The sequence below is a fragment of the Hypanus sabinus genome, chromosome 21 (genome assembly GCF_030144855.1).
Source record: "Hypanus sabinus isolate sHypSab1 chromosome 21, sHypSab1.hap1, whole genome shotgun sequence".
Taxonomy (NCBI): Eukaryota; Metazoa; Chordata; class Chondrichthyes; order Myliobatiformes; family Dasyatidae; genus Hypanus; species Hypanus sabinus.
Genome location: NC_082726.1, coordinates 14,265,571 through 14,277,969, shown reverse-complemented (window position 1 = coordinate 14,277,969; position 12,399 = coordinate 14,265,571). Strand labels below are relative to the sequence as shown.

The 12,399-nt window shown below is 40.0% G+C and overlaps 1 protein-coding gene across 8 annotated transcripts in view; it reads left to right on the top strand.

The window, feature by feature from the left end:
* Positions 1–12,399, top strand: part of herc1 (HECT and RLD domain containing E3 ubiquitin protein ligase family member 1) — a 281,806-nt gene that overhangs the window by 214,041 nt on the left and 55,366 nt on the right. For 7 of the 8 annotated variants that reach the window (XM_059946004.1, XM_059946010.1, XM_059946008.1 and 4 more), the window contains 4 exons: positions 7,460–7,727; positions 8,861–9,074; positions 9,510–9,766; positions 11,815–11,942. In XM_059946004.1, coding sequence (XP_059801987.1) covers positions 7,460–7,727; positions 8,861–9,074; positions 9,510–9,766; positions 11,815–11,942 — 867 coding nt within the window. The remainder of the gene's footprint in view (positions 1–7,459; positions 7,728–8,860; positions 9,075–9,509; positions 9,767–11,814; positions 11,943–12,399) is intronic. The other variant, XM_059946011.1, reaches the window with a different exon arrangement.

Here is a 12,399-nt window from a genome sequence, read left to right as displayed (position 1 = left end):
TTCCTCACATTCATGTGCCTATCTAAACATCTCATAAAACTTCCTAATATATTCACCTCTACCACCATATCAAGCAGCACATTGCAGGATCCACCACTCTGAGTAAAACAACTTACCCCTCACATCCCCTTTGAACCTACCCCCTCTCACCTTCAATGCACACCCTCTGGTATTAAACATTTCATCCTCGGGAAAAATATACTCCCATCTACTCTATCTATGCCTCTCATAACCTTATAAACCTCTATCATTATCTCCTCTCAACCTCCACCGCTCCAGAGAAGAAAACCCAAGTTTGTACAGCCTCTCATGATAGCACATACCCTCTAATCTAGTCATCATCTGAATAAGCCTCTTCTGCACCCTCTCCAAAGCCGCAACATCCTTCCTATAGTAGAGCAACCTGAACTGTATACAGTATTCCAGAATTAGAACTAGATTTCTATAAGATTTCAATATAACCTCCTGACATTTGAACTTGGTGTCTTGACTAATACAAACAAGCATTCCATAACCTTCTTAACTACCCTATTGATCTAGATTGCCACTTTCAAGAACCTCAAGAACTCTCTACTCAGCAACACTGTTAAGTGTCTTAACAGTGCACGGTCTCCTTGCATTAGTCCTCTCAAGGTGCAACACCTCATATTTATCTGGGTTAAACTCCATCTGCCATTTCTCTGCCCATATCTACAATTGATCTATATCATGCTAAATTCTTTGCCAGTCTTCTACACTGTCAACAACTCCACCAAACTTGGCATCATCCGCAAACTTACTAACTCACCCATCTACATTTTCATCAGATCATTTATGGTAAAAATTTCTGTTACTGTGAACAATTAAGGGAGTAGAAGATGAACTGATCACCAAAAGTCATAAAGATGAAACATTCTTTTCAATGTTTTAAGCAAGATTGGTGTATTATTTTTGTTTTGTACAATTTTAGAGTGGAAAAAAGGGAAAGGAGCACCATGCAAAAGTTTGGGCACCCCAAGAGATTTGAGCTTTCAGATACATTTTACCAAGGTCTCGGACCTTAATTAGCTTGTTTGGGCTATGGCTTGTTTACGATCATTATTAGGAAAGTCTAGGTGATGCAAATTTCAAAGCTTTATAAATGGACTACCTCAGGAGGCGCAAGCTGAAGGTTTTGCCATGGCCCTCACAATCCCCTGATCTAAACATCATTGAAAATCTGTGAATCGACCTCAAAAGAGCAGTGCATGCAAGACAGCCCAAAAATCTCACAGAACTAGAAACCTTTTGCAAGGAAGAATGGGCGGAAATCCCCCAAACAAGAATTGAAAGACTCTGAGCTGGCTGCAGAAAGCGTTTACAAGCTGTGATACTTGCCAAAGGGGGTGTTACTAAATACTGACCATGCAGGGTGCCTAAACTTTTGCTTCAGGCCCTTTTCCTTTTTTGTTATTTTGAAACTGTAAACTATGGAAGTAAAAAAGTAATCTTGCTTAAAATATTAAAGAAATGTGTCATCTTTAACTTTATGCTTTTTGGAAATCAGGTCATCTTTTACTTGCTTAGCTATTCACAGTAACAGAAATTTTGACCAGGGTGCCGAAACTTCTGCATGCCACTGTACATCCAAACAACAGAGGCCCCAGCACAGATCCCTGTGAACCACCACTAATTACAGAGCTCCAGCTTGAAAAAGTCCTTTCGACCACTATGCTCTGTATTCCATTGCAAGCTAGTTCTGAATCCGTACAGCCAATTCATGCAGACCCCATGCATCTAGCCTCCCATGAGGAACATTGTCAAATGCCTTACTAAAATCCACATAGAACACATCCACTGCCCTACCCTCATCAATCTCTCTCGTCACCTTGTCAAATACCTCAGTCAAGGTGGTAAGGCACAACCTGCCACACACAAAGCTATGTTGGCTCTCCCTAACTAGGCTGTGGGTTTCCAAATGCTCATATACTTTTATCCCTAAGAATTTTCTCCAGCAATTTCCTTATGACTGACTACACACATTCTAAAAGTAAGGAGCATGTTTTAGAAGCCTAATGTGCATTCTAATTCACCCCAATTTAAAAAATGTAGAAAACTGGTGTCAATTTTGTGGGCTCCCAAAATCAGGAAGTTTAGAACCAAAGGAAAACAATAGTGAACAGATAAGATTTCAGCCAGATACCAGAGACTACAGATGCTGTAACTGGAAGCAAAAAGTAAGCTGCTGGACGAATTCAGCAAGTCAGGCAGCATTTCTGGGGAAGAGGATGGTTGACATTTCCTCTACAGAAATTTACTGACCCAGTGAACTCCTCCAGAAGTTTGGGTTTTTTTTACATAAAATTTTAGCCAAATGGGTATTGTTCTGTATTTCCTTTGCCATTTTCAGAAATGAGTGTCATTGTTGGGAAGAAAAAATACTGTTTTTATTATACAAAACATTCAGGGTAGCTTCCTTGCAAAGCTAACCTCACCTTGTGTCCTTACTTGTGTATCAGATATAGTAACTGCCTTGATCCTAATGCTTTCCAAAGATGTAAATTATGAAGAAACATATATTACATCCACCAAGGTTAATTCTTTGCATCACATATTTTCCATTCAGTCACTCTTTCAGGCCTGTTTTAGTGTATAGTTATTTATTTAGAGATATAGCATGGAATTGCCCCTTCTGGCCTTTCAAACTGCACTGCCCAGCAACCCCCGATCACGGGACAATTTACAATGGCCAGTTAACCTACTAACTTACATGTCTTTGGACTGTGGGAGGAAACCAGAGCACCCAGAGAAAACCCACATAATCCATGGGGAGGAAGCACAGACTCCTTACAGAGGATGAACAATGCATGTCTCTGGTCTTGGTCAATGAAAGTTGAGTAATTTAAGAAACAAAGAAGCATTACGAAATGCAGTGCCTTTTTTTTTGTTATTCTCCCCACATCTATTTTCAGGTACTGCTTTCTGTCAGTTATCCAACTGCAATTTTTCATTACAACCATCAGTAAAAGTAGACTCACCAAGATGGACATTTTTCTATCCTTCTCACAGAAAGACACTTAATAGATTTTTTTTTCCAAATTTTTGGTGGGTTTGCAGTTACTGAGAAGACTGGCATTTATTTCCCAAGTGTTGAAGGTGGTGACAAGCCAACTTTCTGAGCCATTTAGGGAGAGAGTTCCAGGGATTAGGCCCTGTGACATTGAAGGTGATGTATTTCCGAGACAAGATGATTGTGCAGCTTGGAGGGGAATCTTCATGTGATGGCGTTCTCCTCCACTTGCTACCCTCATCCTTGTTTGCGTCAAAGGTGGATTTTGGATTTGGAATCTGCTCTCTATGAGTATCTACAGTGCACTTTGTAGATGGTGCTGCAGTCGCTGCACAAGGGCAGTTGGTATGTGGGACAAGTCGCCAGCTGCACGTTCCCTTGCTAGTGATGAAAATATTAAATTTTCCTCAGAAGTCACTAGGTCTAAATTGTGGAACTCCCTACTCAGCATAAGTTTTGGGAAGCCCTTCACCAGAAGGTTTGCAGCAATTCGAGAGCACAATGTACCACTATCTTCTCAGAATAATTGGGATTCACAATTAAAGCTGGCGCTGCCGACAACAGATATCCAAAGAATGAATTAAAAATGAAATCATTCTGGTTTTTGGGATTCTGTTGTTTTTCAAGAAAAGTCATGCCATAGAATTGTGCAGCACAGTAGGCCCTGGCCCAGGCCCAGGTTTCTGTCTATTCTGACCAAAACTCCACCTTCTCTACCAAGTTCAATCTCCTTTAAAGTAAGCAGGTATCCGAAGTGATGACCTCAGTGTCACTTCCTGCATTGTGACTCTGTCACTTGAACAGTGCTTTAAATGCAAAGTGCTACAAACTTAAATTTTCCAACATGGAAAGTTATTTTGTTCAAGTTGTATTTGTTTAGTCATTGATCCCTTCTGCAAAAATCAATGTGACAGCCTGTAGTCTGGTCCAACCTCTACCATGGGAGAGAAGTAATGTATGCATTCTTCCTTGAGATGGATGGGGTGCTTGGGAAGGAATAGGATTCTCATCCCTTAAAGTGTGGAGAGGGGTTAATAGTGATCCAGAGTTTTGACAGTGAGAAGTTCTGTAAGGGTTGCTATTCTAATTAAGCAAGAGTGAAGAAGCATTGAGAAATAAGAGAAAATTAGTAGATGCTGGAAATCCAAGCAACGCACAGAATGTTGTAGCTGTACAAAATGATGAGAGGCATTGATCGTGTGGATAGCCAGAGGCTTTTTCCCAGGGCTGAAATGGCTAAAATGAGGGGCATAGTTTTAAGGTGCATGGAAGTAGGTACAGAGGGGATGTCAGGGGTAAGTTTTTCCACACAAGAGTGGTGAGTGCATGGAATGCATAGCCGGCAACAGTGGTGGAGGCAGATACAATGGGGTCTTTTAAAAGCCTCTTAGATAGGTACATGGAGCTTAGAAAAATAGAGGGCTATGTGGTAGGTGAACTCTAGGCCATTTCTAGAGTAGGTTACATGGTTGGCACAACATTGTGGGCTGAAGGGCCTGTAATGTGCTGTAGATATCTAAGTTCTAACTCAGCAGGCCAGGTAGCATCGATGTAAAAGAGTACAGTCAATGTTTTGGGCTGAGACCCTTCACCAGTCCTGATGAGGGGTCTCGGCCTGAAATGTCAACTGTACTCTTTTCCATAGATTCTGCCAGGCCTGCTGAATCTATGCAATCAAAAAGCATTGCGATGCAGGTTAGGGCTAGTGGTGAGGTAAATAGCAGGAGATAGGAAGAGCTGCTTGGGAAATGAAGAGTTCTTGGGCACTTCTGCGAGTTTTGAGCCCTGGGTCTTGGTTTTTCATTACTGGGGCTTGGGATTGAGTTGGAACGATGCAGTGAGGGATTCGTTTTGTGAAACTGTTAGTTGAAACAGTGCAGTGATGTTTACAGAATGAAAGGGATAATATCTGAGAATATTGGGTAGACTCATTGCTGGAACAGCAGGTCCTGTAGTCAGTTGCACCATACCCCCAACAACCACACAAGCTTTGAAAGGAGCTTTAAGTAAGAATTGATATCCCTGGAGGTGGAATTGAGATTTGTGTTATTTCCATTGAAGCCAGAAGCTTGCAAGATTCTGTTTAAATTTCTGGCTGGCTAGGAAATAACCTGGATGTGACTATTGCCATGTTTCACTCAACTTTCATTTGTGAGGCACCGGAACTAAAACACATCATATGATTGAATTTCATAACCTGGGTATGACCATACTCCTACAACATAAATACACAGTTATATTCAACTTGCATCCCAGTCATTTTTAGACTGCCACTAGCACTTTTTTAATGAGAAACAGGAAACTCAGAAAAATTTAAAATTTTCTATATATATTGGATTCAGGTTAATTGGAGCACATCAGGACCAGTAAATGCCCAATTAAGCAACTATCCCAATTGGGCCAAGTTTCATGGAGGTAATTAAAAAGGTATTTAAAAAAAAGACAAACTACTATTTAAGTGATACCAAATTATGTTTTTAAATGAAATAAAGAACAGACCACAACACTACAAATACTATTACAGTACAATAAAACTGTTATTAGTTTGTATTATTCATTGACAGAAGAATTCATTCAGAGATTGCTGCTGTGTTGGTTTGATTGTAAATGAACAAAGTAAGTGCAGAGACCTAGAGTAATTTTTTTGGTTAACATCGAATCCTTTCGTGGCCTCTTGGCAAGGGTCTGAAAGTTTTTAAAGTCAAAATAAAAAAACAAGCACATGCAACTGAGATTTAAGTACTGCTCGCTCTAACCACAGTGTAGTGTCTATTGGCCACACGAACGCATGTGACTAATGCTAGTTAGAAACTGTTCAGCAATGGTTTCCTGTCTCAATTAAGTGTCCCAAATAAAAGAAGGAGGTCCTGGCTATTTTCACGATTTTTCTTTGTTGTTTGTGTTGTCCAAAATAAGCTGCTGTCCTGAGCAACCAGTGTTCCAAATAGATAAACATTCAGTGGTCACTTTACTAGGTACTCTTGTATACCTCGTCAATAAAATATCTAATCAACCAGTCATGTGGCAGCAACTCAACCCAGTACCGAAACGCATGCGGACATGGTCAAGAGGTTCAGTTGTTGTTCAAACGAACCATCAAATCGGGAAGAAATGTGATCTAAGTGACTTTGACCATGGAATGATTGTTGGAGCCAGATGAGGTGGTTTGAGTATCTTCGGAAATGCTGATCTTCTGGGATTTCCATACACAACAGCCTCCAGAGCAGGAGTTCCCAACCTTCTATGTCATGGAAACTTAACATTAACCAAGAGCTCTGTGGACCCCAGGTTGAGAACCGCTGCTCTCAAGTTTACAGGGAATGGTGTGAGAAATGAAAAAACATCCAGTGAGCAGCAGTCCTGTGTGTGAAAGAGCCTTGTTAATGAGAGAGGTTAGAGGAGAATGCCAGCCTGGTTCAAGCTAAGAGGAAAATGAGAGCAACTCAGATAACCGCACATTACAAGTGAAGAGCATCTCTGAAAGCACTACACATCGAACCTTGAAGTGGATGGGCTCCAGCAGCAGAAGACCACACCGTGTGTGTGTATGCGTATACATACGCACATATAAAATGAGAATAATAACAATAGGATTTGTATTATTCTTCAATATTTAATATATTTTGTAATTTGTCTTGCTAGACACAGTTGGCCATGTATTTAACTTTTTCTTTATGTAAGTTGCTTTGCTTGTTATCAGTTATTCTTCCTGTTTTTTTACTTAATTATGGAAACATTGTTTTGTTTTTGAGATGCACTTTTACATAGTGCATGAATGAATTGTTGTTGAAATCCAAGTGCACAAAGCAATCAGGTACTTGGTGTGCAGTAGGGTAGTGGTTTTTAGATTCCCATGTATATGGAGACTCTGAGTAGATGCAGTATCATCAGTTAATGTGGGCACAATATTTTGCCACCTGTCCAAGGGCCAAGAGCAGGTCTAGGCTTCCATTGCCAACCAGATTCTTAAGGCGAGGGTTGAAGCCTGTTTCCGCATTGGTTACAGGTACCGTCTGTACCTGGGCAAGTGTCCAGAGGGCCACGTGTCTTCCTCAATGTAGCCTCTTCATTTAACTTTCTATCCTAGGTGATCACACTACACACACCTCACTTCAGCAATCACCTCACTGCTAACCCCTCTCACTGCCAGCCCATTCCCCAGTTTACATACCTTTCACTTCTTTTACAGTTCCCATCATCTCAGGTGGGAGAGGTTGGTAGCCTTTCCTACTCTCCAGGCACCTTGGGTATCACTTGTAGTTCATAATCAGAACCTGTGGCCTATTTGACGAGAGTTTTCACTTGTTAAGGAAGTGTCTATGGCAATACCTTTTCAAGGTCCCATTAATGGCAAAGGAGAATACTGTTGTTCTCCAGAAATTTAACTGGCTTCTTACTAATGCATCTTTTTTTCCCTTTCCTTATTTCCAGCGGCTCTAGTTGCAGTCTGGCAGCAGGTCTGGAGTCCTTGGGACTGACTGATATCAAGACCCTGGTTCGATTGATGTGTTTGGCGGCTGCAGGTAGAGCAGGTCTCACTCCGGGTCCCGGTACCACCAGTATTTCAGAGCGTCCCCGTGGAGCTCACAGCAAGATCAACAAGCCAATCTCCTGCCTGGCCTACTTGAGTACTGCAGTTGGCTGTTTGGCTTCCAACAGCCCAAGTGCCGCAAAGCTGCTTATTCAGTTGTGCACGCAGGTAGAATCTTTGCACTGCATTGTTATTGCTGGGTTAAGTTGATGAAGGAAAGATTTGCATTTGCTTTGCATTCTTTACAATTGCAAGTGCAATTTGCAGTTAACGATATGGCTTTGAAATGTTGATAGCAATTTTGCAATAAAAGAAGCAAGTGTTTTTCACTATCACTCTGATTTTTACATCCTTTTCCTAAGTCAGTGACCTCACTTCACACCAATCCATTGTAGACTCATCTACTTAGTAAATCTGCAGTCTAACCTATTTCTGTGACCAAAAATGGCCATACTGGGTTGTTCTGCATTCTCTGTGATCCGTGATGTGGAGGGAGTGATCAGTTAATACCAGAGCTTATTCACACTCACTTTGTCGGTGTTCAAAGGCATTTTAACAGTTTTTAATGATTCTGGTGGAGATCATTTGTAAAGTTATTTAGAGGTTTAAATAATTAACAAAGTAGTTAAAAATTATTATGTGCAGTTAAAACAGGTTAAAGTGCTGGCAGATACTTGAAAGCATTAAAATAAAGTTAATTAACTCATCTGCATAACCTTTTCCACAAGATCGGTGACTTGGTTCAATTGAATGGGGCTGTTATTTTTACCTCAGTCTTTCCTGGCACACAGCACAGTGAGTATGTGATGCACGTGGTCTTCTCTTCAGCACTTCTGAGGCTGAGACCAGTGACAAACACGAAAGCCTTTGACCGCCTTCTCATCTCAGACTAATACATTTGGCCAGTACCACCAACTACAGTCAGCATTATTCAGCCCAGCACTGCCGATGTACTGCTTTCCAATGGTGCGTTTGCTTACGTATTTTAAATCAGTGTTTTACATTTGGAGAGGTGTACTTTTACAGTTATTGGGCAGGAGCAATGATCTCTTATGGGATTAATTAGCTTTGACCTATCATTGCGTTATTTTACCCTGAAACCAAGACTGAAAGTTGAAAAGGTCAACCAATAAAACTGCTCGTAACTGATAGATACTGAAAAATAACTTATTCTTCTCAGATATTTATAGTTGGCAATAAAGTCTCTAGTAATGTACCCAATCTTAGCACTTTAAATAGCATCTGCAGTAAAGGAGAGCATTGCCCACTGCTTTATGTCTAAAGCCACCTTATCTTTCCAGAACTTGATCTCTGCAGCAACGGGTATGAATCTCACAACCATAGATGATCCCATTCAAAGAAAGTTTCTGCCCAGTTTCCTTAGAGGCATTGCTGAGGAAAATAAGCTTGTGACTTCTCCAAACTTTGTGGTAACTCAAGCGCTAGTGGCATTGCTGGCTGATAAGGGCGCAAAACTGAGGCCGGCCTATGACAAGGCTGAGATGGAGAAAAGAGGTATGTGTTGTCTCTCCAAGTTGTTCTGTGAGGGTGAATGTGAATGCAATGTGGACTCTACTAATTATACCAGGGCCTGAAAGTTCTGTAAAATAATTCTGAGCTAATAGTTACTTATTCTTTTGCATTTAATGCATTTTGCATCCATATTAAATTTGACATCAATTTATCTGTCATGCAGTTTTATCTACAAGCTGAGACAATGACCAGTGAGTTGTACGTCATTTCAGTGGTATTTTATTTTACTAGAAGTATTGCACTTCTTATCCCTAAAGACTCCAAAATAAAAACTAATATTTAAATTATTATGTTTTATATATTTACATCAAGGTACTTTGATTAGTTAAATGGCACTTTAGATGAGTGCAAAGCCAGCCTTATTGTTTTCTTGATCATCATTCACTGGCGTGTTGTCTCACTGTTTTGTTTAAGCAGGTTTTATTGCCCATTTGTATGCCCATCCTTCCTATGATCCTTCTGCTGTAGGCCCTCTGGAACTGGCTAATGCCTTAGCAGCTTGCTGCCTCTCCTCTAGGCTGTCTTCCCAGCACAGGCAGTGGGCTGCTCAGCAGCTCGTTCGGACTCTTGCAGCACACGATCGTGACAACCAAAGCAAACCGCAGACTTTCGCTGACGTGTCAGGAGACCTACGTAAATGTCCATTCATCAAGCTGGAAGCACATCAGAACAGGGTAGGAACTTCTCTCCTGTATCGCGAAGTATCAACTGTTTTCATTTTGATTTGTTTTCTTGTCCAAGTGTTTAACTGGGAAATTCCAGTGGTGAGCTGGTTAGAAGATCAATAACTATAGTTGTTTGCAGGCTGAGCCCCTGGTCTAGGAATGACAAATATTTGTTCACATTTTAACTGGAAATATTTATAGATCACAATACTTATTGCTGCAAGGAATGTTTTTGACAGATCTGCCAAGCCTTTTGTTTGCTTGTATTTAAATTCTATTTGAATGTGTATGAGCTTGGCTTAGGGACTTTGTGACTGACACTGTAGATTCTGTCATGCTCTAGTAATAAGACTCATGTTTTTGTGGTGCTTTAATTCCTATTAATGGGTGAGCTTTACTTCCTTATCAGAACTTTTTTGTACCACAAAGATTACTTTCCATCTTAAAATATCCCAAACGCTACTTTCCTCTACTTTCTTATTGATTTGGTTAATCCGAATCTCCTCTTCATCCTTAAACAGATCTTTAATTTTTCATTAGATCAGGTCATCATCAAAGGCTACGCTTTTTCGTACTACACTGACATTAGCTTCTGCTTTCTCACTAGTTTCATTTTGCATATTTTCATATGAATGCGATAAATAGCTCGGTTGGTTTGTGTTCTGGAGATTTTTATACCCCTTTTATTTTATTCTCATCACAATTGGCAAACTGTCTCTTCCACAGAGGCACATACATTTAAAAAAAACATTGCTAATCTCACCTGGAATGATCATGTCAGCTGTGATGTGGATAAGAATGTCACACTTGGGTTGTTACCTGCCCTTGGAAAATCAGGACAAATGACCTCGTGATTAGGGCACAAAACAGTTCCTGTGAATATTTTTCCATTATGAATAAAATCTATCCTTGAAACACTATCTATGGACTCAGTTTCAGTGACTTCATCTCATGCTCTTGATATTTATTGCTTATTTATTATTATTCATTTTTTCTTTTGTATTTGTACAGTTTGTTGTCTTTTTCTGATTAGTTGTCCATCCTGTTGGATGTGTTCTTTTATTGATTCTACTTGTTTCTTGTATTTGTTCATTTCCTGCAAGAAAATAAATTCAGGGTTTTACATGGTGATATATATGTACTTTGATAATAGACTTACTTTGAATTTTAAATAAAATTGTTGTCAGCGGGGGTTTGGTTATATTGCCTACAGAGCAAGTGCAGAACCTTGCAATTGTGGTGGGGAAAAACGTGCATTTCTAAAGCATCCTTCATCAAGATGTGCCCAAAGATATTAGCCACAGGAAATGTGTTTTATTATTACTAGACAACCAGATAGGGTATGTTTCTATTTCAGTTACTTTTAGTTATCTCACTGTTGCCCCTTTCCATCCCTGCTCACTGCCTCCTCCGTAGCTCCATTAGGTCCATGATCTCATGGGACCTCAGGAGGTGTAAAGGCGATCATGAAGGCTGTGTGTGCCTATTCTGAGGACCGGATGTAGCTCTTGTTAACACATGGTTTTAATGAATTAGGCCATATGGCCCTTGTGTTGTGAACCACCAATGTAGAGCTACTGAAAGGATTCTTCTTACAAGAAGTTTTCACTTAGCTAAACAAATAGAACCTAAAGAAGCGAGTATGTTACCTTTGGGAAGCTTGAACAACTTTGAATAGATGAGGGGTTTATTAATGCTCTGTTAAATTGCACAAAGTAACATTTACTATCAACGTTTGTATGCTTTATACAACTTGACATTTGTCTCCTGACAGGCAGGTACAAAACAAAAGAAACCCAATAGAACCCATTAAACAAAAGTCCCAACTTGCAGAGGAAATAAAAAGGGTGGGGGGACTGCAAGCAGTAGAAGTAAGCAAATAGCATTCAGAGTTCACAAAGGTGAGTTCACACAGTAATAGTTGCAGGCCACAACCACAATTTGGTGCAGAGAGATTGTGCTGTTAATTACAATGTTTTAAGTGCATTCAGCCTGGATACCTTAATGGCATTGATATTAATCAGTTTCCAGTGTAATTTTCTTTCTTTCCTTTAAAGGTAATAACATGTGAATGGTGCAATAAAAAGGGTCTCCTAGCAACAAGTGCCAATGATGGAACTGTTAGAGTTTGGAGTGTCACTAAAAATCATTATACTTTACAGCAAACCTGCATTTTCAATAAATCGTGAGTAGCATTTTACATATTAAAATACAGAATGTGGGTGTCACTGCATTTACTGTGTACTTTTGCATTTTCTGCTTTTATTTTGGATTTCCATTATCTGTGGTATATTACTTTTGTATTCATGCTTTAGTGGGTGGGACCTAAGATTATTAACTTACACCAGTCACAGGTACAACCTTTGGACTTTAATGACTTCAGCTGATGAAGAGTTTACCCTGCTTTCCATTAACTTCAGTTTTATTCCATGATGAGTCAAATGCTGCCATGGTGTCGAAGAAACTCTGGTCTGGAATTCATTTGTTCTGTCGCTCTTTGCACCATTGGTGTAAACTGTCTGGACCTGAATGATGCAGACTAAACACAAGCAGGTGTCAGTAAGCAGCTCAGTGAAGAGTAAATGATGCTTGATAGAATTGTTGGTGCTCTCTTCCATCACTGAGGTGATAATTTTGATAGT